A 26,596-nucleotide genomic window follows, 5' to 3' on the forward strand; every position below is an offset into this window, starting at 1 on the left:
CCACCGTCACCAGCACCGTCCCCGCCAGGATGGCCAGGATGCCGGGAGCCAGCATGCCCCACAGCCTGCACAACAGAGTAGCAACGCAGCATGAGGAACGGATCATTTGTGAGCCCAGCGGTTGACGCTCCGTGCGTAGCAGGCAGCTGCACACGGCGGCTGCCACAGCTGCCAGCGCGGCGGCAGGCACCACTCACAGGCCAGCGGGTGTGCCGCCGGGCCGGCTCTCGGTGGTGGCCTGCACCGCGCTTTCCACCTGCACCTCGAGCGTCTGCAGGCCAGCAGGGCGAACCAGGAGGGAAATGCAGGCAGGGCAGGTGAGCAGCTCGCCAGCGGCATGGGCAATGACTTTCTCTGCCAGACGCAACGGGCACCACTGCGATTTGCCGCTGACACAAGCAGGCGGCGCAGGCATGGCGTCAGCCGCCGGCAGCAGCGCAGTGTAGTAATGTCCCTGCCCCAGCAAAGGCAGGGGCGGGGCAGGGCGCCCCGACCACACACGCCCACCCTCCCACCTTGGCTGTGCGGCCAAAGAAGCGGTCTGGGTCTGAGGACAGCATGCCGATGGGGTCGTCGGCGGACAGGCGCTCCACCTCCATGGCAGCAGCAATGTCCTCGTCTGCGTGGGCATTGCAAGCGGGGACGATAGAGCAGCGGCGGTTAAAGAGGCAGTGGGGTGGGAGGGGCTGCGGGCTGGGGTTGACGCGGGCACCGCCTTGCGGGAGCTGCAGCCCTGCAGGCACATCCAGCCCGGCAACAGGCCACACGCAGCTCCACCAGCGCCCTGCGGCTGCCCCGCAGCTAACCTGTGGCTCCTGCAGGCACATCCACCCCCAGGGTGGCCGTCACGTTGGCGCTGAGAGTGCGGCGTGCCACCTGGCGCACCGACACCACCTCCACATCATCTGCAGCAGGTGGCGCAGGTGAGACAAGCAGGCGGCGCGGTCAGCAGCCAGCCAGGCAGGCAAGCCCAGTGCACGGCTGGGCAGCGTGCAAACTCGTGCTGGTGCACAATGGGCCCACCCAGCGAGATGTTGAACTGGTGGGCGGTGTCGGCGCGGATCAGGCTGGTCACAATGGCCTCGGGCGCAGCATTCACTCCCGCCTGCGCCAACAAGCCCGTCAGTAGCGTCAGACAGACACGCAGCCGAAGGCAGCTGCGCAGCCCCAGCGGCACAGCGTGCCCGCTGTCCCCCCCGGGATGGCCGCCCCCAGCGCAGACACAGCTCCAGCAGGCAGCCAGCGGCATGCTCGCAGCACCAGCCCGCGCTCTTCCCCCCCAGCCTCACCCGCACCACCACATCCTCTGGATCCACCCCTGTGAGGGTGACCCAGAAGGAGACGACCACGGCATAGCTGCAGGGAGGCAGGCAGGCAGGCAGGCAGCACATGGTGGGTAGCATGCGAAGCATGGGAAGTCTGGAAAGAAGGGTGGCGGAACTGAGCAGGTCAGGTGGCATGGGACGGACTCCACGGCACGCTGATGCTGATCGGATGCATGGCTGCAGCCTGCTCTGCCGCACCGTGGCGCCTGGTAGGTTCCGGGCCTGAGTGGCACATCACACGATCTGCTGCCGTCGTCACGCGTGGTGGTGTTGGCGGGGCAGGGCAGGCACAGCGACGCGTTGGCTGCACCAGGGGGCGGGGCGGGGCAGGGGACGGCGCATAGCGCAGCTCGTCAGCCAGAGGACCTGACGGCGCTGGCCCCATTGCCTAGCACACCCACGCCCAGCATCCTACCCGTGGGCGCGTGCGTGCCCTCTATGCAGTTCTTGCAGTAGGCGGAGCCCCAGGAGTAGGCAAAGGTGCCTGGGCCGCAGGCCAGGCAGGCCGGGGACTGCTCCTGCAGGTCAGCAGAAACGAGGGGAGGGTGAGGGGCGGCGTGAGCATGCCGCGGGCGGCGACAACCGCCCGCCATGGAAAGGCATCCCGATGCCGCGGCCGGCCGGCCTGGCTTGAACAGCGCAGAAGCGGGGGGCTTACCGAGCGGGCAAAGGTGCCAGGTGGGCACATGTGGCAGGCGGACGAGTTGACTGCAGACAGGCGGGCAGGTGGGGGAGCATCGACAGGCGCGGGCGGCGTCAGTGAGGGTGGCCAGCATTGACAGCTGGAGCTGCCAAGGCTTGCTGTATAACCCGCAAAGCAAGGACACTGCAGCCACGATTACTCGCCCGTGCCTGCCGCCCAGCCAGCGGGGCACACCGTGCACATGCTCTGCATGGCCGGGGACAGCGGCCAGCCTGCAGCACGCGCGCCGAACAGCAGCAGCGGCGGTGTTTGGCATGGACGCATGCACGACAGCCCTAGCTCACGCCAAAGGAGGAGAGCGCGGGGCAACCACCCAGGCCCACGCGCTTCATCCCGGCGGCTCACCTCGCTGCCGTGTGCTGGGCCCCGCTGCAGCGGCCGACGTGGCGTTGCCGCCGGTTGCCGCCGCCTCTGCCACCGCCAGCTGCTGCTTCTGTGCGTCCCTGCCCGCCACCACCACAAACTCCAGCGGGTAGCGCCGTGTGGTCACCCCATCCTCTGCCACCACCACCACCTGCAGGGGCGGGCGGGGGGAGACCAGGCGCCATTCCACCGATCAACAGTTCGGGCAGCAGAGGGAGTGTCAACACCGCTGCAGGCCGAGCCAGAGGGATCCAGGGCGTCCCCCACTGCGCCCACCGTGCACCACCGAGCCCTCCACCACTCACCTCTGCCTCCAGGCGGGACCCGGGCAGCAGGCCCATGATGAAGGCGGAGGGCAGGAAGGAGGCGTTGCTGCAGGAGGAGCAGCAGGTGGTGGGCGAGGCGGGTGCTGCAGCGCCCAGCATGCCAGCGGCTAACCACACCTTGCCGCAGGCTGAGCAGGGCCTTATTCTGGGAGGCAGGCTGATCGGCCCGCCTGCCAGCCACCCTCACCCCACCCGCACCTGCGCTGCTGCTGTGCTGCCGTGGTGTCCTCCAGCTGGTCCGCAGCCACATCGCCGCCGCGCGACAGCACCTGCAGGTAGCAGCAGAACGACCCAGCGGCGGGGGGGCAGTGGGCACGCAGCATCTCAATAAACAATGAGCGCCCCGCATCGCTGGGGTCCCTTTCCCTGCTGTAGGCTGCAGGCGGCACGGCGGGGGCAGCGCATGTAACCCTCGCCCACCTGGCCGTTGACCTCTACCCGCACCCCTGCCACGTTGGGCCGTTTCAGGGCAGGCGTCAGGCTGACCAGGCGGCTGCGCTCGCTCACATTGAGCGACAGCAGCTGGCCTGCAGCAGCAAAGGGCACAAGCGGGCCGCGGGTGTTGGAGTCTCGGTCGAGCGATTGCGAACCCAAGGGAAAACAGCCAGGCGGCGCATGCACCGCGTGTGCACAACGGCGGCGCCCGGCTGCTCCCGCACCAGGCACGCATGGCTCGGCCGCTAGAGGCACCACCAGGCTGTCGCTGCCTGTGTCCAGAGCCGCCCGGCTGGGTAGCTTCCTGCTGCCGCTGCTGCTGGATGGGCCGCAGAGCAGCACCGCGGTGTCGTCCGACGATCTGACTGCAGGGCAGGCAACATGGCAGCGCACAGCGGGGGCAAGCATTGACCTGGCATGCCTGCCGAGTGGTGTGGCTGCACCAGGCAGATCCAGCACTCCCGGGCCGCTGCAGCACCCGGCCCCTGCTTGCCTGTGATGCTTTCCAGCTCTGCATGCTCAGGGTCAGCCAGCCGCACCACGGCCAGGCTGTACTGCTCCTGCCCGCCGCTGCCGCCGCCGTCGGCGGGGCCGCTCATGCTGCGCACCAGCTCCACCTGCAAGCAGGCAGCGCGGTGAGTGGGCACGTTAGGCTCCAGCATCAGGCGCACGATCTCAACACAGGTGGCCAGACATGCCTCTGCCGTCTGGTCTGCTGCGTTACTCGGCTTGTGGCCTGCATGCTGCCGCTGCAAGGCATGGCACAACTCACCGCAGGTGGCGGCGCGGGCGCCAGGCCCTCCTGCGCCTCCCCCGGCAGCGTGACCGTGAACTCATTCTGCCCCGCCTGCAGCGGCAACACCCATGCCGTGTACTCGCACGCATCCTCCGCCCCGACGCTGCTGCTACCCTTGGTGCTGATGCTGGTGGCGGCATCCTTGGTGCTGACGCCATCCAAGGCTCTGCTGCTATCCTCGCTGCGGATGCTGGTCACGCTGCTGCTGCCCTGCACGCTGCTGGCGCTCTCCTGGCTGCCGCCCCCCTCGCAGCCGCAGGCCGACTCGGCGACGGCGGTGGGGGCGGGGCGGAGCGCTGCCACTGCCTTGTTGGAGCCGGCTGCAGGCACGGTCTGCACAGACCCGGGGCCCTGCAGAACGACCACGCGCAGGTCGCGGCAGAAGGCAATTAATACATGATCAGCTGCGATGAACAGTCACAACCAGCCGCAGCCCTACACTGCGAGCGGCGGCGCATGCCGCCTGCCCGTGCCCCCGGCCCACCTGGCTGCTGTCGAGCAGGCAGAGCGTGACTGTGGGCACGTCGCTCTCCACCATGGCCGCATACTCCCGCACGCTGCGGGGGTGAGGGGAAGGGCGGGCGGGGTGGTGGGTGAGCGGATGGTGGCAAGAGGAAGGAAAGGAGGGGTTGCAGATAATGGAGGGGTGGCAGAGGCAGGATGCGAAGCAGTCGAGCGCAGGAACGGTGGTTGCTGAGCTGGAAGGAGAGGCCAGGGCACGTGCACGGCAGCAGGCTGCTGATGGCGGCAGCCTCACCCCGCATCTATCAGGCTGCTGCTCAGGTCGATCACCGTTCCGTTGAGGAATAGCCCAAAGTCGGCCTCCTCTGCAACAGGCAAAGCGGTGGTCAAGGCAACACAGTGGTCAGCAAGCGAAGCAGACAAACAGTGCTGGACAGTCGAGTCCGGCACGAAACGATTGTGATGGGAGACTGGCGACGCGCAGCGCCCCAGCAGCAGCGCCCCAGCAAGCAGGAGCGGGGCCGGTAGCGGGTGCGGCGCTACCTGAAAAGCTGCCGTCGCTACTGCTGACAGGGCTGGCGCTGCCTCTGGCGGCGCCGTTGGCGCCACCGCTGCCAGCGCCGGGCTGTTTCAGTGCGAAGCCGGGCGGGCAGGTGCCCAGGGGGGAGCCGAAGATGTGCAATGCCACCGCATCCGGCTGTGGCTGCACCCTGGCATGGTAAATGGCCTCCAGCTCCAGGCCTGCATGCAGTAGCGGAACGCCGGGAGGTGGAAAGGGATCAGCGGAGTCACCAAGCAGGGCCAGGCACACACAGAGCCGAACAGGCAGGCTTCACAGGGCCATCTGCGCATCAGCAGGTCAAGGTATCAGCAGCGCTGGCTCAGCAACGCACCCAGCCGGTACTCGGCCTCAGGCGGGATGCGGGCCCAGGCCAGCGGCAGCTCAATCAGCTGTTCCTCCTGCTCTGCCTCCGCTGTTTGCTGCTGGCCCTCGCTGCCGGCGCTCTTGCCCGCCGCCGCTGCTGATGGTGGCGGCCTAAAGTATAGGAACCCGCTCATGGTCTTTGCGGGCAGGAGCTGCTGGCGGGTGTGACCGCTGCCAGCTGCAGGGCTGCCGCTCAGCAGCTCCAGCGAGAATTTGAGAGTGGCCATCTCGCGCAGCCGCCCCGCCAGCAGGCGCACAGGGATGGCCGCCATGCCGCTGCTGCTGGCATCGCTGCCGCTGCTGCTGTTGGCGGGAGGGTAGGCCGCCTGATTGGCAACGAAGCCAAACAGCGGCAGGCCGAGGTCGGCGGCAGCAGCCTCGCTGGCGCCAGCCTCGTCACCCTCGACCTCCCCTGCTACCTCCAGCACTAGCGTGGTGCTGCTGCGCTGCTCGTCAATGGCAGCGCCCGAGGCGGCAGCCAGCTCCACACGCAGCAGCGGCTGGCCCGAGGCGGGTGCTGCACCCACGCCGTTGCCGGCGCCGAATTCGTCGCCGCTGCCGGTGCCACCAGAAGCATACAGCGCATCCTCCAGCACCACCGACAGCGGCAGCTCCGCCGCAGAGCGCAGGCGCACGCGCTTGGCGTCGCCTGCCTCGCCTGCCCGCCAGCTCAGCTGTGCCGGCTCCAGCCACAGCTCATCTGGATCGACTGGCACCCAGGCGCCGCTGCTGCTGTTGTTGCCGCTGGCATCACTGCTGCTGACGTTGCTGGGGAGCAGCAGCCGCAGGCTGGCGGTGACGGGCTTGACTGCTGCGGCCGACAGCCGCACCGATACCACCACGCCGCCGCCGTACGCCTCACTGCCGTTGCTCAGGGGAGGCAGCACCAGCGTGGGCTGCGCCATCTGCACCTGCGGCGCTCCGGCAGCGACGCCGACCTGCACGTGGTGGTTGGGTGTCATTGGTGGTGATGAGAGACGCTGTGTGCTCCACAATGCAGGACGGCCCGGGGCCGGGCGCCGCCGCTCACCAGCACAAGCAAGACCGCCGCTGCGGCCGCTGTAGCAACTGGCGCCCGGCCGGTGTGCCTCCCGTGACCCATGGCACCCGCTCGGCTGTCGCTCAGGGAGCCATGAGGGCCAAGGGAGGTGGACACCCAGAGAAGTGTGGAAATTGGGTGAGCGCTGCGCCTGGATGGCCGGGCCCGCCCCTTCCCGCTGCTCAGGCAGACGACAGGCTCTCGCGGGCAGCACAGAAGGCGGAAGGGGGCACGGAGAAGAGGACGCGTTTCAGAGCTCGGTTTCAACCCCAGTGCTCTGCAGCCGCAATCCCTCACGTGGATGCACGACTCGGGACTGTCCAGAAGGCTTTGAACGAACCGGCCGACGTGGCATGGGCGCCGGGCGGGCGCCGGGGCGCCGCTGCTCAGTGATTGAGGCTCTGCAGGCCCACCTTCGTTGTCATGAAAACAATGAGTCAGGAGGATTGTGCAGTAAGAACGGCAAGCACGCAAAGATGGCAGCAGTTTCAGCAGACGAAGTGCCAGCGTGCGTTGCGGCGCAACAACGGCCGCCGCTGGGATTCAAGCGCTGTCCGTCACTATACAATACACTGGCTCAGCTGGTTGGCGAATTGTCTACTGAGGTCACGCCATGGCCGTGCCTGCGCGCCTGCTGCTGCCTGTGCTCCTGCTGGCCGCCGCCGCTGTGCGCTCCGCTGGCGGTGGTGGTTGCCGCAAGCTCGCATTTGCGCCTCCATCGCAATCCGCTGGCCATCCTGGTTGATCGCAGGGTGTTGCAAAGGCGTTCGCCTGCAGCTGGCGCGACAGTTCCTCACCTCGAACTCAGCCAGCCCCAATGGCACCTCGCTGCGCCATTTTCATGACGGCCTGTCGATTGGCTGTGCTGCGCCAACAGGCGCTCGCGGCGGGCCGGAGAGGCGGTGGCGGCGGCAGCCGCCCGGCACATAGCGCCGCCCACTACACCGCTGCTGCCGATGCCACCGCTGCATCGCCTATGCCTGAGCACCACGAGACCCGCGACCTCTGGTTTCAAAGCAACACCCGCTTGAGCATTGCCGCACCGCCAGTCGTCTACCACCCGCTGTACTCTGCGCCGCAGCTGGCCCCCGGGCACCGCTTCCCCATGGTGAGCTGGCGCCGGCTGCTGGGGTTGCATCCACCCACCCCCCTGCTGTGCCGTCGCCTTGCAGGCTGGCGATTGCACAGCATGGCACGTGTGGCAGCGCTGCTTCTCACGCTGCCGCCGCCGCCGCTCCCCGCACAGGCCGTGTTTTCCACCATCCACCGCCTGCTGCTGGCTGACGGTGTGGTGGACCCGCGGCAGGTGTGCCCTGTGCTTGCCCCCGAGCGCAGCTTGTGGTGTGACAGGAGCGGCGATTGCTTCTCTCGCACTGGCTGGTGGTGCACGTGCTCTGCATGCTCCGGCGCACCCGGCGTGCCGCCCAGCCGCTCCGTATGCTGCCCTCCCCACCGCCGCTACCCCTGCAGGTGCACCAGCCCTCCGCACTGCCGGGCCGCGACCTGCTACACCTGGCACACGCCGCCGAGTATGTGGATGCATTTTGTGGGGGCAGCCTGGGTGAGGAGCCGCCATGGAGGCCCTCAGGAGCTTGAAGCACCCGTGCCAGCGCATGCCAGTGCTGTTGGCCAAGCCACCTGTCACCAGCTGGCATCAGCAGCAGCGAGTCGGTGCATGGTTGCCGGCGTCGCTGAGCCCTCTTGCCCTGCAAATGCGCGCCGGCCTGCTCGCCTGCCCTCCCGCCCGCCTACAGACGAGCAGCGGGTGCGGCGCATTGGGTTTGGGGAGGCCACTCGCACGCGGCTGCTGGTGGACAGAACGCTGGCAGAGGTGGCAGGTGTGTGTGTGTGTGTGTGGTGGTGGTGGGGGGGGGGGGGGGGGGTTCATGGCTTCTTGCAGCTGGGGTCGTGGCACCGGGGTGCTCCCCAGGCATGCTGGTGGGTTCTGGCAATCGCAATAGCCCATCTCTGGACTGGGCACTGTGCCTGCCACCCTGACTGCCTTCCTGCCCCAGCCATGCAGGCACTATCCTGACCGCTGAGCTAGCTCTTGGGCATGGCCTGGCCTGCAACACCGCAGGGGGTGAGATGCTGGCTGCTGCCGGCCCGCAAGCCGTGGTGCATGGGATTGCCTGGCTCTTAAGCTAGATGGATCTTTAAGGCGGCATTGCGAGGGCGGCCTGCTGCCGTGCAGGCACCCACCATGCCTTTTCCGACTATGGTTCAGGTGAGGCAGCCTGCCAGGGCAGCACCCTGAACCAGGCTGCAGCTTGTGCGTGGTTTGATATGCCTTGCACCATCATGCCGCTGTTGCACCATGCCCAGTGCCCGCCCGCCTCCTCCCCACTCGCCCCCCGCCACCTCCCCACGCCCACCTCCTGCTCCGCCCCGCGCCCAAGCGTGTCGTTTCAGCACTGATGCCTGGTGTTGCAAAGCCGCAAGCGTGCTGCCGTGCCACCCGTTGCTTGCTGCCGCCTCCACCTGGCCGCCCCGCAGGCTTCTGCATCCTCAATGATCTGGCAATCACCGCGCAGCTGCTGCTGCACCAGCGCCGCTGCCAGCGAATCCTCATCCTTGACCTGGATGTGCACCAGGTGCGGCCGGCTGCGGCGGTGCTGCTGGTGCCGCTGCCGGAGCAGTGCTGCCTTTGCTGTAGCAGCGTAGCGGCACTTGAACGCAAAGTGGCAGCGGCACTGATGGTGCATTACAGTGGCTGGGGAGGTGCTTGCTGCTCTGAGCGCTTCTGGCCGCTGGAGCCGCCCTCCCAGCGTCCGCTCGATGCCTGCTGCCTGCCACCTGCAGGGCGACGGCACCGCCGCCATCTTCAGCGGCAGGCAGGACGTGTTCACCCTCAGCGTGCATGCCGCCAGCAACTTCCCCGCCAGGAAGCAGGTGTGTGCGGTTGGGTGTGTGTGTGTGTGGCGGTGGGGTGGGGCCGGTGCTGGCGGCTGCGCTACTTCGTACTGCCCTTCACGATTGCGCTGCTGCTGCCAAATGCTGGCACCCATGCGCGCTAGCGGTAGCAGCAGCAGCATGCCATTCGTCGCTGATGTATGTGCCTGCCTGCCCGGCTCCCTGGCGTCCCTGCAGGCCAGCCATCTGGACATTGCGCTGCCGGACGGTACTGCTGACAATGAGTACCTGCGGTGAGAGGCAGCCGGATTGCCTGGAGTCAGCTGCAGAAGTTTCCGAAGCTGGCAGGGCTCTGTCAGGCTGCAGCACTACCTGCGTGCCCCACTGTGCTCCCCCGAGCTGCAGGGTGGTGGCAGAGTCGCTGTCGGGAGTGCTTCAGGCATTCCGCCCCGACCTGGGTGCGCCTCCCGCCTGCCCGCCTGCCGGATGTTTGGCTCCTGCCTGCCTGCTCCTGCTGGCGCGGGCCTGTCGCAGTCTCGTGAGCGAGCTGCACACATCCTTGCACCAGTTCCCGTCACACACTACGCACACCATCACTCCCGCCTATGCAGTGTTGTACGATGCTGGAGTGGACCCTCATGCTGACGATGCCCTGGGCCGCCTGGCTCTCAGCGACGCGGGGCTGTGGCGCCGCGAGCTGCTGGTGAGGCCAGGCCCAGCAGCTGCTCCCTTGAATGCCCCGTGACAAATGCTTCAGCTGATGCTACATGGTATCGCATGTTTTGTGGCACCCTGCAGGTTCTCGACAGCTGCTTGGGCATGGGCGTGCCCGTGGCCGCCTACGTGGGAGGCGGCTACCACGCTGATCTCGAGGTGCTGGCGAGGCGCCACTGCTGGCTGCACCGTGCAGCGGCACAGATGTGGGAGGAGCACGGCCTGTAGGGAGCGCAGCTGCGGCTGAGCTCATGGTGGGGATAGCTCACTGTGCAGTGCCCTGAAGCAGCAGCAGCAGCAGCAGGTGGCGCTGGTGGCGTCGCATGGCGCTGCTCCTTGCTCTCCCTGCTGGCGCTGCTGCAGCCTTGCGGTTCAGTCCCTGCCTGCAGTAGTTGGTGCCTGCTAGTGTATACACTACGTAGGTTGACGCTCACCCTGCAACACTCTGCCATCCGACGCCGCTGCAAGCTTCTCTTGCTGAAATCACATTGTCGCTTAGCAGGCTGCACCGCCACCGCCCCACAGTGGTGGCGAGCTTTCCATCCATGGCTTCTCTGCAGCCTACGTCATTCCCCCCACGCTGCTGCTGGCCATCCCGCAGCTTATGGCAATCCCCAGCCTACCGCCCCGGCTTCTCCGCAGCCTGCGGCAATGCCCCCCGCCGCTGCCGCTTGCAATCCCGCAGGCTGCGGCAATCCCCAGTCTGCCCTCCTGGCTTCTCCGCAGCCTGCGGCAATCCCTCCGCCGCTGCCGCTGGCAATCCCGCAGCGTGCGGCAATGCCCCCGCCACTTGCCACTGCTGAACCAACAGCGCACAGTTCAAGCTTCTTACTATGCAGCAGCAACATCAAGCAAAGGTCAAGGGAGGCAGATGTTTGGCAGAGACGGCGGTTCTATGACAGTAGTAAGTCTAGCAGAGAGGGAAGGAGGGCCCCGGGGGGGATTGAGTAGGTCGGGCGCAGTGGCGGGGTCAGCTGCCATAGGGCTGCGAGCGCACCGCCTTGCCGCTGCTCATCGCGTCCACCAGCCAGCCGCGGAGGCGCTGCTGCAGGCCCAGGCCCATGACGCCCGCGCCGCCGTTCACACCATACCTGCGCCCGGTGCGCACGCGCGTGTCCATGCATGCTGTTAGGTCAAGCACCATAGTCCCGCCTGCTGCGCTGCCCGCTTGATGCACAGGGCCCCGCTGCACACACGCGAGGCCCTGCCCGGCGCGCCTGGCCCCCACCTGGTGCGCTGCACCGCCTCCACCAGCTCCGGCAGCCCCACAGAGTCGCCTGCGGTGCGCGCCGCCAGGAAGGCGGCCTCGTTCACCACGTTGGCCAGCTCGGCGCCGCTGAAGCCTGCAGGGGAGGTTGCGTGGCAGGGGCGGGGCTGAGCCGTGGCGGAGGGGTGGATCCCGGTAGCATGAGGTGGGCAGGCGGGGCATAAGGTGGCAGGGGGCGGGAGCGAGCGCATCGGCAAACTTGTGGAGCCCTGGACGCCCTGCTGCTCCCTGCGAGGAACCCATGCAGCGCTGCCGGCCACCACCACCCGCCCACTTTTGTTCTTTCTTCTTTAGTTGTTTCACCCGCCCACCCACCCGCAGTGATCTTGGCCACCGCCTCGCACGCCAGCTCCCGCTCGTGCTGGCTGCGCAGCGGCACGCGGCGCAGGTGCACCGCCAGGATGGCGGCGCGCGCCTCCTCATCAGGCAGGGGCACCACCACCTGCGGGTGAGGGGACGGTGTGTATGTGGGTGGATGGGTGGACATGACACACATGGTGTGTGGGTGGGTAGATGGATGGTTGGGCGGTGGTGGCTGCTGCAAGGCCGGCCGCGCAGCCCAGCACAGGCCCGGCGGCACAGCAGTGCCGCCGCCGCCTCCCGCGCACCTTGCGCGACAGCCGCCCCGGCCTCATGAGGGCCGCGTCCAGCACATCGGGCCGGTTGGTGGCGGCCAGCAGCAGCACGCCGGGCCGCGCCTCAAACCCGTCCAGCTCTGCAGGGGAAGGAAGTGGAGGGGGCACATATGTGGGGGGGGACATTCAGAAGGTGGAGGTACAATGAGTGGGTGCCCTCTGGGCCTGCCGCAGGCAGGCATGCGGCAGCTGGCGGGTACGCCCTCCAGCCCATCCACCGCACCCTCGCCAAGCAACCGCTCCGCCACCACCCGCCCCAGCCCCTTCCCCCGCAGCCCGCACCGGTGAGCAGCTGGTTGAGCGTCTGGTCGCGCTCCTCGTTGAGCCCGATGCCGCGCTTTCCACCCACCGCATCCAGCTCGTCGATGAACACAACGCAGGGCGCTTTCTTGCGGGCCTCCCCAAACAGCTCCCTGCGGGGCGGCGGCGGCGCAGGGTGCGAGGTGGGCATGGCAGCCGAGAGAGGCGCGTTGCCACCAACCGGCTCTGCCAGGTGGCACAGTGCCACCTGTACCCCGCCTGCCCACCAACCGGCAGCGCACTGGGAGCGGAGGCGCACCTGATGCGCGCCGCGCCCCGCCCCACAAACAGCTCCACAAACTCCGAGGCGGAGACTGCGAAGAAGGGGACGCCCGCCTCGCCCGCCACCGCGCGTGCTGCAGGGGTGGGGCGGAGGGAGGGAGGCGGGTGTGCGACTGTGTGGATGGCGTGTGCATGTGCGATGGTGGCTGGGGCCACGCTGTGCAAGGCCGGCGGCGGCACCGCCGCCGCGCCGCGCCAGCCGGCGGCGCGCGCGGCAGCCGGGCCAGCGGCCACTCACCCAGCAGCGTCTTGCCGGTGCCGGGCGGTCCCGACAGCAGCACCCCGCTTGGCATCTGTGCCCCCATGCGGGCAAACTTGGAGCTGTTCTTGAGGCAGGCCACCACCTGAAGGGGGTGGGGAGCAGCCAGGAGTAGGTTTCAGGGTGAATTGGCATGGCAGTGCGTGCGTCGCCGCAGGGAGCGCCTGTGTGCGCAGGCAAAGGGAGCGTCCGACTAACACATTCGGCTAACCCCACCCAGCCACGCACCTCTGCCAGCTCCCGCTTGGCCGCATCCATCCCCGCCACATCAGCAAACGTGGTGGCGGGCACCTCGCTGCCGCCGCTGCTGGCGGGCTTGCGCTTCCTGCACGGCGGGCGACCGGCGCGGCGCCGGCAGGTCAGGGACTCACTACAGTGGAGCCCCGGCACTCTCTCGCTGCCTCCAACGGGCTGGGTCAGCAGCAGCAGCAGGGGCAATGCCAGCGGCGTCCAGCGCCAGCCTCACTTGCTGGTGCCCGCCTGGCTGCGCAGGAACTGGCGCACGATGAAGATGAGCGGCAGCAGCGGGATCCACAGCAGCAGCGCGCTGGCAAACACCCTGCAGGGGGCAAGCACACGCGGTGCAGGAAAGGTGAAGCCAGCAGACTGGTGGGAAGGTGCGGGTGTAGGCAGATGCCCAGGCAGAGTGGCGGCTCTCGTCCCTGCGGCCCAACAGCCCAAACCACGACCCCTTTCCTGCCTCGCAGCTCCCTGCACCACCCTTCTTCCGAGGCCCCAGCGCCGCCGACGGCAGCCCCTCAGTAACACCTGACAAGCACCGTCACAAAGCTCTGCTTGAGCACACCAAACTCCACCCCCGCCGCCATCAGCGTGGGGATGAGGCTGGTGTCGGCGGCCAGGCGCTTGGTGTAGAACTGGCGCGGCTGCGGGCCGTGCCCGCGCACGGTCACCACCGCCGAGGCGGCCGCGCCGCCGCTGCCGTCTGGCACCGGCACTGCAGCGGCACCGGCGGGCCACAGGGCGAAGCACGGGCGGTTCGGTGCAGGCGCTACGCTGCCGCCTGGCCCGACCCTAGCAGGCGCAGCGGGCCCGCCCACCAGTCGCACCCCAGCAGCCCTGCCCGCGCCTGCCCCTCCCACCACCAAAGCACGCTGTGCCACATGCCCAGCATGGCAGCAGCGCCGCGTGCCGCCCCACGCCGCCTCACCCTCCACCGGCGCCTCGCGCGGCGCCGCCGCCGCCACCTGGCTGGTGTGCGGGCGCAGGTCGAACGTGATGCGCGCGCTGCTCTCCTCGAAGCGGCACGCCCGCACGTTGCCGCTGTGCACCAGGGACAGGAACTCTGAGTACATGAGCTGCGGCAGGGGGTGGTGGGAGGGTGGCACACATGGCCATGCAGGAACAGGTGTACGGCTGCCAGCCTCCCGGCCCTGCAGACGCGGCCCCGCCACGCATCCGGAGGCAGCACGCTGGCACCAGCAGTGGCAGCGGCAGTGGCGGGCGTCACGTGCTCGCCCTCACACCTCTTGCGGCCCCGGGCAGCGGCCGCGGGACGAGGCAAAGGACATGAGGGAGCCGACGCTGAACATGAAGGCGATGGTCAGCAGGCGGCGGAAGGCCAGCGGGTTGCGCAGGGAGGCAAGCGCCGACAGCGCCTGGCGCAGGCGGCCTACCAGCCCCTGGGGAGCGCGCTGGCCGCCCTGCGGGCTGCTGCCGCCCGACGGCGGCTCTAACAAGTTGCTGCTGCTGCTGCTGCTGCTGCCGCCGCCGCTGCTGCTGGGCTGGCTGTCGGCTGCGTCCTCGGCAGCTGGCGGCTCTCCGCTGCCGCTGCCGTTGCTGCTGCCGCTGCTGCTGCTGCTGCTGGCGGGGGGCCCGCTGCCGTTGCTGCCGCCAGCCGCCAGCCGCCGTCGACGTACCGCCGCCTGCCTGCCGCTGCTGCGGGCGGCGCACCAGGGCAGCCCGCCCGTCAGCTGGGGCTGCGGCAGGGCCGCCGAGCGAGCTGGCCTGACCGCCACTAGCCGGGGAGAGGGGGAGAAGCAGGACGCCCTCATGCAGCCGGGCATGCCTGCTGGTTGCGCCCTTCCGCGGTGTGCAACGTTCTACTGGGATCTAATGCACCACAACAGGCCCTCGGACAGGGGGTTTGGTAGGTTGCACGGGTTGAAGGCGCCCAATCCGCACGCCAAGCCGCCTCACGGGGTTCGGATGCCACCAGTTGAGCGTGATCAGGCTCGATGGGGCCATCGAGACCGGCATGCTGCCACTTGGCGCCCACCCTGGACCAGGCTGGCAAACTCAAAAAACAGCTGCCTCCGGTGCAGCCTGCTCTGCAGCCTACAGCCCCGCAACTGCCTGGCGGCCTGCTCTTGTCTCCAGCGCGACACTGTTGCAGACACCCACCATCGCAACGAGTGCAACGCCTCCTGGCCTCCCTGCGCTGCTCGGAGCCTGCTCACGGGCGCAGATCACTTGTGGCAGCGACAGCAGCGCCGCACACCCGTCATGGCCGACGAGGCGGGCCCTTCGGGAGCCACCAAGCCCGTGGACGCCGCCACCCTCGCCGAGGCGGACGCCAAGTTCGAGCGGGGCATCCAGTGCATCCGGGTGCGCCGGCGAAGCGTTGAGCACGGCAGGCGGCCCGCCGCTCCGCCCGACCACGTTGCTTGTTGCGATTCGGTTCCCCCGCTGTCTTGCTGCCTGTGCTGCTGTCCATGATTGCCACCCCCTTCCCTCGCCCCTCACCGCCGTATCGTCGCAGTCCAACGACATTGAGGCGGCGGTGGCGCTGTTCTCTGAGGTGCTGGAGGTCCGCACCCGCCACTACGGAGGTGCGCGGCGCAGGCGTGCAAGCGCGGTCGCCGCCGCATTGCCCTGCCGAACGGTCTGAGCGCCGCTGGCCGCTGTTGCCGCCGGTCCCGCTGCTGCCTCTTCCCCTGCTGCCGCTGCCGATGCTCCCCTCCCTGCCCACCTTGCGGGCCACCAATCGACCTTGCTAGCGCCGGGTGCGCACCCATGCGCAGAGCTGGCGCCCGAGTGCGCCTCTGCCTACTACCGCTACGGTGCGGCGCTGCTGTACCAGGCCCAGGACTCTGGGGACGTGTTTGGGGCGAATGTGGTGAAGGACGGCGAGGAGGAGGAGGAGGAGGAGGCGGGTGCGTGGGGCGGCTAGGGCTGCGGCCGGACGAGTGGCTACCCCGTACAAACTGAGTGGCGCTGGGCAGCTGCCTGTGGCCTGGCATGCTGCGCTTGCGTCGCAGCGGGTGTTTGCAGGCAGCGGGTAGGCGGGCGGGCAGCCAGCGATGGCTCTGCATTCTGCCCTCGCTGCTATACCAAAGGGATGCGGCGCACCAGCGGCTGCCGACCTGGCCTGCCCCCTCTTCCCCCCACCCTGCTCCTGCCTGCAGAGAACAAGGAGAATGGCGGCGACAAGGGCAAGGCGCCCGCGGCGCCAGCCGAGGGCGTCGAGGCCGAGGAGGAGGGCGAGGACTGTGAGCAGCCCGCCGCCACCGCCGCCGCCCTCTCCTTGGCAGCCTGCTGCTGTGGCCAGCCTTGTCCCCAGGGCCATGCAGCACCCGCAGCCTCCCTGCTACCGTCCAGCCCCCCTGCCCCTGCAGCGTACTGCCTATTGCCACATGCTGCACTTCCCACGCATGCCTCACCCCCCGCGCCCTGCTACACCCGACCCTGTGCAGCAGGGGAAGCTGCTGATAACGACCTGCAGCTGGCTTGGGAGAACTTGGAATCGGCCAAGGTCATCTGGGGCAAGGAGGGGGAGGAGGAGCACGCGCAGCAGCTGGCGGGTGCGCGGTGGTGGTGGTGCTGCTGCTGCTGCTGCTGCTGCTGCTGGGGGGGGGGGGGCAAGGTGAGCGCAAGCGGCGTCTCGGCAGCGGGGCCGCCCTTTGCGCTGGGTGCGCCGCCTTTCGCACACCCGGTCGTTTGCACACTCTGCACAGACGCCTGTCGCGCACACTCATACGCCCGCCCCCAACTACACACCTGCAGACGTGCACGGCCTGCTGGGCGAGGTGGCGATGGAGAGCGACGACTTTGAGACGGCGCTGGCTGAGCTGGACGCCAGCCTGGCACACCTCCTCAAGTTTGTGAAGGTGGGTGGGCCACCGAGCGGGCTGCACCACAGCTGCGGAGCGCCGGCTGCCTGCCGATGCGTGCATCGATGCTTGCATCCGCCGCTGCTCGCAGGAGGACGACCGGCGCATCGCAGAGCTGCAGTACAAGCGCTGCAGCGCGCTGCAGTTTGGGGGGCACAACGAGGCGGCGCTGGCGGCGGTGCAGGTGCGGGCGAGGCGGCGGCGGGCTTGGCGTGGAAGTGCTGGGTGGGACGACGATGGCCGGCGCTGGTGGGGAGGCCGCGCTGCTTGTGCACAGCAGCAGGTCATTCCCCCCCAGTTGCCGACAACCTTGCTGCTGTGCACTTGCTGCCACCACCGCCCCGGCACTGCAGGCCGCCTGCGGCTGCCTTGCCAAGCGGCGCGAGGCGCTGGCTGCCAAGCTGGCGGCGCCAGCGGAGGGCGACGACGCTGACAAGCTGAAAGCAGGTGGGTGGGCTGCTGCCGGCGGAGGCGGGAGGGAGCCTTGCAAGCAGGCACCGCAGGCATTGCGGCCTCGGGAATGCAGGGCGCTCCCCATCAGCCCGCCTGCAGCCCGCCGCCTGCCCGTGCCAGCGCCAGTGCCACTCCTCATCCTTCCTTACCTCTCGGCGTGTGCAGAGAGCGAGGATGTGGCGGCGCTGCTGGAAGACCTGCAGGAGAAGGTCACCGAGCTGCAGGTGTGGGGCAGAGGGGGTGGAGGCAGGGGTGCCCTGTGGCTGGCCTGCATCGGCAGGCCGCCCGAGGCCTCGCTCCTGGCTGGCTGGCGGCCAAGTGATGCGGATGCACGGGCCGCCAGTTTCTCCCTGCGCCCACCTTGCCTCTTTGCAGGACCAGGTTGCGGAGGATGCCGCCAAAACGAACATGATCAGGAGCACGCTGATGCAGCTGACGGCGGCAGCCGGCGGCGGCCCGCAGCAGCAGGCAGGTTCCGGCGGTGACACGCTGCAGGCTGCAGGCGGCGGTGGCGGCGGCGGCGTTCAGAACCTGGGTGTGGTGGGGCGCGGCACCAAGCGCATCAACCTGCAGCCGGTGCAGGTGAGGGTGGTGCCGTTTTGTCTGCATGTGCCCCTGTGCCAGGGGCATCGCCTGCTGGTGGGTGTTTCCCTTGTTCCGGCTCACCACGCTGGACCTCACACACCCACTGCTGTGTTTCTGTGCCCTCCCCTCCGATGCAGACCAACGTGCCTGCGGCCGTGGGGGGCGGCGCCGCCGCCTGTGCTCCCGTGGGGGCCGAGCCTGCTGCCAAGAAGAAGCGCAGCCTGGAGGATCTTATGGGTGGGTCCTTGGTGGTGGGGGGAGGTGCTGGCACAGCCTGTGCCTGTTCAAATGGGGAGCTTGTCTCCAGCTGCTCCATGGCCTCATATGCTGCTCGTTTTGTCTGGCATGTTCACCGCTGCGAGGAAATACCTCTGCTGGTATCACAACATCACGGCACTGGTGCGCCTTGCTGCAGGCGGCGGCGGCGAGACAACCATCGGCTTTGGTTCCGCCCCAGCTCCAGCGCCTGCAGCCGCCCCTGCCGCTGCTCAGCCGGCGGCGCCCTCCCCGGTGCCCGCCTTCCTGCAGGCAGCCAGCGTACAGGCGGTGTATGGTGGAGCGGCGGCGGAGCAGGAGTAGGTTGCGTGGGGCGTTCTCGGCGGCTGCCATGCCTGGCGGAGTGCCAAACCAGCCTTCCTGAGTTGTGCAAGGCCAGCAGGGCTGTGGATGGACTCCGTTGCGCTCTTTTTTCTTGCTTTCAATTGCTGTACATTGGTGTGCCCTCCACACCGCTTCTTTAAAGCAAGCTTACTGCCTACATGAACACGCTACTGAGCCGGCGGCTGGCCGGGCCGACTTGGGCAGGTGAGTGCAGAGTAACAGGGCTACTCTGTTGATGATGTTTTCGAGGCGCACCAGTGACGCCTGCCATCTGGCACATCTGTTCGGGTGCAGAAGGAGTAATGTGAGAATCGCAACGCACCAACCGCATCCGCCGCGGCGCACTGTGCCGCTGCTGGCTTTCCCTTTCGCCTCGCCCACATGTGGCCACAGGTGCATTACCTGCATGACTACATGCTGCTGCTGCTGCTGCTGCTGCTGCTGCTGCTGCTCCTGGCCTTCAACATGCACAGACCCGCACTAGCACCGGCCTTGCAAGCGCCGATTCTGGCTACTTCCATTGGAGAATGGCTACTGGAATTGGCAACTGCGTCGTGCTTGCTCGCAATGCGCAGTGATTCTGCAGCACCAAGGCCCTCCGGGCCCCTGCCGGGCCTCCCACACGACCCCCTGGGCTGCATCGCCGAGCTGCTGCCCGTGAGGGACAGGTGAAGGTACTGGCAACACAAGTTTGACCGCGTGGGCCTGGGGCCGAGCGCTGCTGCCAGTACCCCAACCCGCCTGCCCGCTGCCGCCGCCGCCATGCAGGCTGAGCCTGGCCGCCACGTGCACCGGCCTGTGACAAGCCTCACTGACTTGGTTCCCCAAACTCTCTCTGCAAGACCTGCTAGAGGACCCGGCAGAGGCCGCCCTGCTGGCCGCATTCCTGCTTGAGCGCCAGGGTGAGCAGTGCCGGCGCCGCCAGGCCCAAGTGGGTGCACTTTGCGTTCCCCACCCCTGCATCCTCCACTTCCCCAAGGGCCCTCCTAACTGTGTGGTCCTGCTGCGCTGCTGTGCAGCCAAGACGCGCATTGCTCTCTATGCCAAGAACCCAGAGTCGCTGCTGGTGCCCGAGAGGCTGGCTGCACTGCGTTTCGCCCCAGTCATCTCGCTGGAGTGCAGTGTCATCCACACGCCCATGCCGTCAGACTTCCTGTCCGGCTACTCGCGCTTAGTGACGCTTACACTTACAGTGGAGACCATCGAAGGCGACTTTCAGGCCCTGTCGCAGCTGTCGCAGCTGGAGCGTTTGCAGCTGCAAGCTGGCCTGTCGCAGCTGCCGGATGGGCTGTCGCAGCTGACACTCCTGAACCTGTCCTTCAATCTTCCTGAACATCCGATGCGCGGCTGGCAGCACCTGGCACCTCTGACACTTCTGAGGGAGCTTCACGCGCGCCATTGCCGCCTGAGCCAGGTGCCGGCTGCCCTGTCACGGCTGACATTGGTGTCCGTCTTGGATTTCGCCGATAACGAGATAGCGGAAGGCTGGCAGCACCTGGCAGCCATGGAGCGGCTGCCGCAGCTGCACCTACAAGGCTGTCCCATGTGCAGGCTGTCCCATGTGCCCTCAGCCTTTTCCCGGCTCACAGCGCTTTGAACCTCTGCTGCGACGAAGTCCAGAGCGGCTGGCGGCACTTGACCCCACTGTTAAGGCTGGAGGAGCTCACGCTGCGGGCGCGGCGGCAGCTCCCTGACGTGCTGGAGCAGCTGACAGCTGTCAGCTCGCTGGAGATCTATGGCCTTGGCACCATACTGGAGAGCGGGTGGCAGCACCTGGCGCCCCTAACATGCTTGCAGCACCTTTTCCTCCACAGGTGCCTGGATCTGGAGCTGCCGGCGGTGCTGTCGCGCCTGACAACAATCACCAGCCTGTCCATCGGTGACGCCCCTGAATTGTACGATGGCTGGGAGCACCTGCCGCAAGCCTCCCTACAGCGTCTTTGTTTAGAGGAAGTCTCTGGAGCAGACGAAGTTCCCGGTTCGTTCTCTCGCCTGACGGCCCTCACCAACCTGGCGGTCCGTGGCTGGGATTTTGACGGCGGCGGCATGCACCACCTCTGGCCCCTCCAGCGGCTGCTGCACTTGGAATTGGTGGAATGCGGGCTGACAGAGGTGCCACGGGAGCTGGCGCGGTTGTCGGGGCTCACCAGCCTGGACCTTTCTGAAAACGAGTTTGAAGGCAGCTGGCAGCACCTGCTGCCCCTGGCACATCTTCGCAACCTGACCTTGACAGGATTCGCTCCTCCACAAGTGGAAGCTCTGCAGCAGCGGCGAGGCCTGAACCTAATTATTGAAAGGGAGGAGGAGGCGGAGCATGAGACGGAGGAGGAGTCCTCCTCCTCGGAGGAAGATGAGGGTGGAGGGGGCCCCTTGATGTGATGGCGTTATTTTTCTTTGTTGATTTGGTCTCTTGCAAGTTTCTCAATTCAATGGCAGACAGAACAGCATGCTGACATGACCACAGGGGAACAACATTGTCATTGCCTCTTGCTGCCGCCTCCCTGCCGCTGCCGCTGCTGCTTGGCTTTGCCGCGCCGCCTCAGCTGCTCAAACGCCTCAGCATCCACCGACGCCGCCGTTCCTCCCGTTGACAGCGGCTTGACAGCTACCCCCACCGCATGCGGGTCGGTTCCCTCCAGCGTCGCATCCCACTGCACAAAGTCCCAGCCGCCGTACTGCTGCACCGCCTCCACCGCCGCCGGGTCTGCAGCAGACTCGGGCAAGGGGCCGAGCGGGCACGGGAGACGGGCAGACAAGGTCGTGGCCTGCTTCCGCAGACCTCTGCAGAGCAGAGCAGCATGCTCCCCGCTCGGCAAGAACAGCAGGCCAGGCGAGGGTCACAACCCACCTGCGCCGCCGCTGCCCACGAGAAGCAGCTGCAGGGGGCCGCCGCGCAGCCGCTGTATGAAGATGAGCGTGCCGCCGGGCTTGAGCACGCGGTACACCTGTGTGGGATCACAAGGCGGTACAGGTGGTGAACAGGCAGCGCTGGGCTGTGTTGCGTTGTGATGGCAGCCGGCATCCGGCAGAGACGGTTCAGAGCAGCAGCTCCCGATTGAAGGGCTTCTCGCAAAACAGGATGTGCCCGGGTGGCGGGCGGCAACGACGACTCCAGCCCACCAGCGCACCCACCTGCGCCAGCAGCTGCTGCATGTCTCCCCACTGCTGCATCTGGTTCACCAGCACGATTGAGTCTGCTGTGCTGCCCGCCTGCGACGACAGCACCTTCTGCGCCGAGCAAAGCAGGTGGCCGCGGGGAGGCGGTGGTTTGGGAGAGTGCACCTGGTCAGCACACAAACCACCGGCAGCGGGGAAGCTGGGCGGGCACACCAGCAACGCCTGGCGGGGGGCGGTGCGGAGGCCGGCAAGGCCAGGCGTGTTCAGGCAGCGGGGGTGAGGAGCAGCAGGATGCCCTGGCTGCTTGCTTGCCTGCGACTCAGCCTTGACCGCGACCACCGGCACCTTGGCCTGGATGCCGCCCTGCTCCCACAGCCCTGCATCGCACCAACAGGATGGCGCCCAGGCAGGCAGGCAGGCAGGCAGAAGGGACAGTCAGAGGGCAGCCGCTACCGCTGCACGCCTGCTCAGAGGCAGCACCCACTCGGCAGCAGCACAGCGGGGCAGAGGCAGCACAAGTGTGGGGGTGTGAGGCGCTGGGTAGGCTCGAGTAGCCGGCCGCACCAGCCCACCCCATGCACGCCGGCATGCCCATGCCGGCGGCGCACCTGCGTTGATGTCTGCGCCCCCCACCGTGACCTGGACCGTGCCTTGGGGATAGTAGTAGAGGTCGCGGGTGGAGCCGCCCAGCTGCAGAGCGGGAGGCAGGCAGGCAGGCAGGCAGGCAGCGCGCACAAGGCGTCAGGCAATGCAAGGAGCCTGGGGCAAGGCAGCACGTCGGCTGACCTCCTCCGCTCTGTGGCGGCAGCAGCTTCCCTCCTTCCACTCACCCACTGTGCACACACCCTACACACACATAAAGTCCACGCGTGCAGGCTCATGGAATCTCCGCCCAGCCCACCGCCTGCATGGTCCCACCTGCAGCACGCGTGCGCCGCCGGATCTGACGTGGCGTGCCAGCATGGCGGCGGTGATGTACTCCAGCTGGCTGTACCCGCTCACGCGCAGCGCAGCCACGCTGCAGGGGGCGCGGAGGGCGAGAGGGGTTAATCAGTGCGAGGGGAGAAGGAGCAAAGAGGTGCCTCAGGGCAGTCGTCAGGAGGGCGCTAGAGCAGAGGTGGGTCTCACCCTGCGAGCGCCAGGCCCAGCCCGGCAGGCAGCGACCAGGCGGGGAGGCCGCCGTCTGTAGCAGCAGTGACTGCCGCGGCCGCGTCAGCCAGCACTGGCGGCAGGAGTGGCGGGAGCGCGGCCGCCGCCGGAGGCGCGGCCCGCCGCCGACGCTGCCAGCAGGGCGGTGCCGACGGCAGCTTGCAGCCTCCAGCCGGGTGCTGGGTGCGCCTGGCTGCCGGATAGCAGCAGGCAGGGCCCTGGGGGAGGGTCTGGGGGATCATGGCGCTTGTGAGGAGGGCCGGTCACAGGGCTGGGGGTCAGAAAGCATGGGCACACAATGGTGGCAAGGCTGCGATCAATAGAAGGGGTCTGGGGGTCTGCACTTAGCACTTGGGGCCATGCATTGACAGCGTGGCGCGGATGTGGTTCCGATAAGGCGTGCCGCCGAATGCCGTGGGTGGTGCAGTGCAGCCATCGCCCAGCCCATCTGCATCTGTTCCTACACGTCTGCCGGCCTGCCGCTCCGGCCAGAACACCCAACTCGCGCTCGCAGCACTCGGTGTGCTTGGCTGGCCTCAAGCAGATTGCTTTGGGCACCGTCACCGGCCCCCAATCATCCCGGCCGGGTGCAGCGTCTCGACAAGCCCCGCCATGCAGACCGCAACTTGCTGCAGCCGGGCCCACGCCCCAGAGGCGTCGTTCAGCGGCAGACGCCTGGAGGCGCGCCCCGGCAGCCAATTGCGGTTGCCCGCGCGCCACACGGGCCGGGCCGGCAGGTGCGCCTGCGGAGCGGCCCAGGCGGCCACCTCCTCTGCACCGCGGCCCTCTCCTGTCCTCCACTCCTGCTGCCATGATCTCCACATGCCTTCTTTCCTGGTCCCGTTCCTGCAGGCTCCAGCTGCGATCCCAGGCGCTGCTTATGGAGCTCGACCTGCCGGCGGCGGTGGCCGGCCTGCAGGACGTGCTGCCGCCCCTGCACGCCGCCTCCGCCTCTGCCGCCGCCTCTGCCACCCACCTGCACGCGAGCGGCGCCGCCGCCGCGCTGCACGGCGACCAGCTGCAGCAGCTGCTGACGCTGGGGGACGCCGCGGCGCAGCGCATCGCCGACCTGGCTGACGCGGCGGCGGCGGCGGCGGGCGACGCGGGCGCCGCGGCGGGCGCCGCCAAGAAGGACAACGGCTGGCTGCAGCCGCTGGTGACGGGGCTGGAGACGGTGCTGACGTTCATCGAGGTGGGCGGCGGCTGTGGGGGGTGCAGCGGTGGTGGTGCCGGTGGTGGTCGCGCGCTTGTGATGTTCAGGCTCAGCGGAGCGGATGGGCAGCCAGGGGCGGGCCCGCGCCTGCGCTCTCTGCCTCAATCCACTGGCCCCACCCCCTCCAGCGCCAGCCCCGGCCCCGGCACCAGCACCTTGACCATGACTAGCACTGACAGCCACCACCGCCTTACCACCCCCGTGCAGGACGGCCTGGTGCGGGTGGGCGTGCCTTACTCGTACGGTTGGTCTATCGTCGCCCTCACCGCCCTCATCAAGCTCGCCACCTTCCCGCTCACCAAGAAGCAGGCGAGGCCGGGGCCCGGGCCGCCCGCCCCGTTTCGCCCCTGCCTGCCGCCACGCGTCGCGGCGCGCCTCCCGGACCTCATCCCCGCCCTTGCACCAGCCGTGCACCGCCCGCACATCTCCCCTCCAGCCCACACACCCTGACAACACCCGCAGCTCCCGCCCTGCCCCCCCTGCAGGTGGAGAGCGCGCTGAACGTGCAGCGCCTCAAGCCCCAGATCGACGCCATCAAGGAGCAGTACGGCGACAACAAGGATGCGGTACAGCGGGAGACGAGCGCGCTGTACGAGAAGGCGGGGGTGGACCCGCTGGCGGGTGGGTGGGTGTGGGGGCTGGGGGCTGGGGGCTGGGCGGGATGCGGGGCGTGAGGGGTTGGGGCTGGCCCTGGACTGGGTGCGAGGGTTGGTGCTGCTGGGGTGTGGGCAGTTTGGAGGGCCTGCGTGCTGGCGGCACCAAAGGTGTTGCCCTTGGCTTTGGTGGTGTCATGGGCCAGGAGCGGGTGGGGCCGTCTGCAGCATTACCCCTCCCCTGCAACCTGCCCACACGCGGCCCGCGCCCCGCCGCCGCCCCGCCCCGCAGGCTGCCTGCCCTCCCTGGCCACCATCCCCATCTTCATCGGCCTCTACCGCTCCCTCTCAGACTTCTCCACGCAGCAGGAGGCGGGGTCCGCGGGTGAGCGACCCGGCTGGCTGCGCCTGCGCCTCGTGTAGTGTGTGTGTGTGTGTGTGTGTGAGTGTATGTGTGTGCGCGGCAGCGCCGTGTGGTGTTTGGATGTTTGCCTCAGAGGGCCTCCCTGCGCGCCCGGCCCTCACCCTGCACGCCACACCCACACGCGCCACGCCCCCGCGTCCCCCCACCCTCCCCCAGCCTTCTACTGGATCCCCTCCCTGGCGGGGCCCACCAGCGTGGCGGCGCAGAAGGCCGGCTCTGGCACCGCCTGGCTGCTGCCGCTGGTGGATGGCGTGCCGCCCATCGGCTGGGACCTCGCCTCCCGTTACCTGGCCCTCCCCGTGGCGCTGGTGATCGCGCAGGCAAGGCCGTGGGCTGTGGCAGCCTTGCTGCTGGTTCTTGGCTGCCGCTGGCCCGTCAGCCACGTCGCCGGGCTGTGCGGCGGGACCATGCGAGTGCCGCGCGTGCGCATCCATGACACCCGGCAAATGCTCGCCCTCGCTCCCCACCGCTGCGTGCTCCCCACCGCTGCGCTGACTGTGCTGTACCGCGGTACCGCCCCCGCCCCTCCTGCAGTACATCAGCAACGCCATCATCACGCCCCCACAGACCGACGACAGCGGCGCCGCCAAGTTCACCCAGAACCTGGTCAAGTGAGTTGCGGCGTGCTACAGCCCTGTGCTTGTGTGTGCCGTGGTGCAGTGAACATGGAGAAAGCAGCCGCGGCAGCGGCGCTCCCCGGCTGGGAGGCCTCGCACGGGCGATCCAAAAGCCTGCGGTTGCCTGCCCAGGCAGTGAGTCCGCAGGCAGTGCCACGCCGCGCCGCCTACCCCCAACCCTGGCTCCTCCCCCCCCCATCCCCCCCGCAGGGTGCTGCCCCTTATGATTGGCTGGTTTGCGCTCAACGTCCCCGCCGGCCTCTCCCTCTACTACTTCTCCAACACCGTCTTCACCACCGCGCAGCAGGTCTACCTCAAGAAGCTGGGAGGTGCGCCGCCCCCCGCCGGGCCCGCCGCGCACTTGGATATAGCCCGCTGCGCAGCCGAGCCGGTGCATGCTCTGGTGCGGCTGGCGGCCGCGGAGGTTGCGCAGCACGCCTTTGAGGTGAAGGCATCAAGGCTCCAGCCTGCCTGCCCAGTTGGGCAGGCCCCAGGAGCCCGCCGCTGACCTGCGCCTGCGCCGTGGCCTGCTGACCTGGCGCAGGCGCCAACCTGGCGGAGTATGACCTGGGCCCCATCGAGCTGGGCAAGGCCAGGCGCACAGGCACCGTGGCCGCCAGCATGGACGAGGCGGCGGCGGGCGAGGGCGCGGCGGAGGCGGCGGCGCTCGCCGACCAAAACGGCGCCGCCGGCAACGGCGGCGGCGCGGCGGCTGCTGGCGAGGAGGGCGACGCGGGGCAGCTGGCGCTGGCGGCGGCCGCCGCCGCGCCCGCAGTGCCTCAGATCAGCCGGCGCTGCAAGCGGCGGCGGCGCGAGCTGCTGGAGTCGGCAGCCTGATGAGGCGCACCGCCCACGTGCATGGAGCTCCGCAGTCCCCAGCCCCCATCCTACTGTTTGCGGCCTTTCTTTGATCCCTGCTGGCCTTTCTGTAATCATCCAAACGCGACCCACAACCACCGACCACGTGGCGCAAGGAGAGTCACCGTTGGAACGCATTACATTGCAGCGGGGCTGCGCTGCATCGAGAGCAGTGGTGCACAGGCCGGCGCAGCAGGGATTCTCCCAGCGCGCGCACCCATGCGCCGTGCGCG

General features: G+C 68.5%; 7 protein-coding genes across 7 annotated transcripts; 4 read left to right on the forward strand and 3 right to left on the reverse strand.

The window, feature by feature from the left end:
* Positions 1-193: 193 nt before the first annotated feature.
* On the reverse strand, positions 194-6,297 carry CHLNCDRAFT_136597 (hypothetical protein; the record flags this gene model as incomplete). Its single annotated transcript, XM_005845558.1, has 19 exons — positions 194-271; positions 516-619; positions 807-905; positions 1,024-1,105; positions 1,290-1,356; positions 1,524-1,629; positions 1,741-1,843; positions 1,984-2,033; positions 2,374-2,542; positions 2,697-2,763; positions 2,916-2,986; positions 3,138-3,244; positions 3,377-3,517; positions 3,631-3,769; positions 3,925-4,299; positions 4,433-4,505; positions 4,706-4,775; positions 4,954-5,151; positions 5,304-6,297. The coding sequence occupies 19 exons, from the start codon at positions 6,295-6,297 to the stop codon at positions 194-196; spliced, it is 3,093 nt and encodes a 1,030-aa protein (XP_005845620.1).
* A 1,053-nt stretch (positions 6,298-7,350) lies between these two features.
* Positions 7,351-10,169, forward strand: CHLNCDRAFT_25722 (hypothetical protein; the record flags this gene model as incomplete). The annotated part of the gene is made up of 12 exons (XM_005845450.1): positions 7,351-7,482; positions 7,621-7,680; positions 7,845-7,935; positions 8,129-8,212; positions 8,398-8,457; positions 8,569-8,601; positions 8,871-8,968; positions 9,177-9,266; positions 9,465-9,520; positions 9,633-9,685; positions 9,839-9,930; positions 10,026-10,169. The coding sequence occupies 12 exons, from the start codon at positions 7,351-7,353 to the stop codon at positions 10,167-10,169; spliced, it is 993 nt and encodes a 330-aa protein (XP_005845512.1).
* A 742-nt stretch (positions 10,170-10,911) lies between these two features.
* CHLNCDRAFT_136599 (hypothetical protein) lies at positions 10,912-14,889 on the reverse strand (the record flags this gene model as incomplete). Its single annotated transcript, XM_005845559.1, has 13 exons — positions 10,912-11,032; positions 11,170-11,284; positions 11,524-11,650; positions 11,817-11,923; positions 12,126-12,256; positions 12,403-12,499; positions 12,664-12,769; positions 12,913-13,009; positions 13,151-13,243; positions 13,453-13,639; positions 13,853-14,000; positions 14,169-14,621; positions 14,842-14,889. 13 exons carry the CDS (start codon positions 14,887-14,889, stop codon positions 10,912-10,914), a joined length of 1,830 nt encoding a protein of 609 aa, XP_005845621.1.
* A 97-nt stretch (positions 14,890-14,986) lies between these two features.
* Positions 14,987-18,547, forward strand: CHLNCDRAFT_58502 (hypothetical protein). Its single transcript, XM_005845451.1, has 12 exons — positions 14,987-15,249; positions 15,404-15,473; positions 15,666-15,797; positions 16,050-16,133; positions 16,338-16,445; positions 16,648-16,751; positions 16,846-16,938; positions 17,108-17,201; positions 17,373-17,431; positions 17,583-17,789; positions 17,930-18,029; positions 18,208-18,547. Exons 1-12 carry the CDS (start codon positions 15,148-15,150, stop codon positions 18,369-18,371), a joined length of 1,317 nt encoding a protein of 438 aa, XP_005845513.1. The 5' UTR covers positions 14,987-15,147; the 3' UTR covers positions 18,372-18,547.
* Positions 18,548-18,959: 412 nt separating this feature from the next.
* CHLNCDRAFT_136601 (hypothetical protein) lies at positions 18,960-20,771 on the forward strand (the record flags this gene model as incomplete). Its single annotated transcript, XM_005845452.1, has 4 exons — positions 18,960-18,966; positions 19,235-19,294; positions 19,412-19,937; positions 20,045-20,771. 4 exons carry the CDS (start codon positions 18,960-18,962, stop codon positions 20,769-20,771), a joined length of 1,320 nt encoding a protein of 439 aa, XP_005845514.1.
* A 98-nt stretch (positions 20,772-20,869) lies between these two features.
* Positions 20,870-22,947, reverse strand: CHLNCDRAFT_136602 (expressed protein; the record flags this gene model as incomplete). Its single annotated transcript, XM_005845560.1, has 8 exons — positions 20,870-21,096; positions 21,241-21,337; positions 21,525-21,620; positions 21,855-21,886; positions 22,118-22,199; positions 22,428-22,527; positions 22,638-22,731; positions 22,926-22,947. The coding sequence occupies 8 exons, from the start codon at positions 22,945-22,947 to the stop codon at positions 20,870-20,872; spliced, it is 750 nt and encodes a 249-aa protein (XP_005845622.1).
* Positions 22,948-23,270: 323 nt separating this feature from the next.
* On the forward strand, positions 23,271-26,342 carry CHLNCDRAFT_136603 (hypothetical protein; the record flags this gene model as incomplete). The annotated part of the gene is made up of 9 exons (XM_005845453.1): positions 23,271-23,395; positions 23,511-23,850; positions 24,079-24,234; positions 24,357-24,492; positions 24,757-24,849; positions 25,045-25,196; positions 25,423-25,499; positions 25,716-25,834; positions 26,050-26,342. 9 exons carry the CDS (start codon positions 23,271-23,273, stop codon positions 26,340-26,342), a joined length of 1,491 nt encoding a protein of 496 aa, XP_005845515.1.
* Between the last annotated feature and the right edge of the window lie 254 nt (positions 26,343-26,596).

Source organism: Chlorella variabilis, assembly GCF_000147415.1.
Source record: "Chlorella variabilis unplaced genomic scaffold CHLNCscaffold_17, whole genome shotgun sequence".
Taxonomy (NCBI): domain Eukaryota; kingdom Viridiplantae; phylum Chlorophyta; class Trebouxiophyceae; order Chlorellales; family Chlorellaceae; genus Chlorella; species Chlorella variabilis.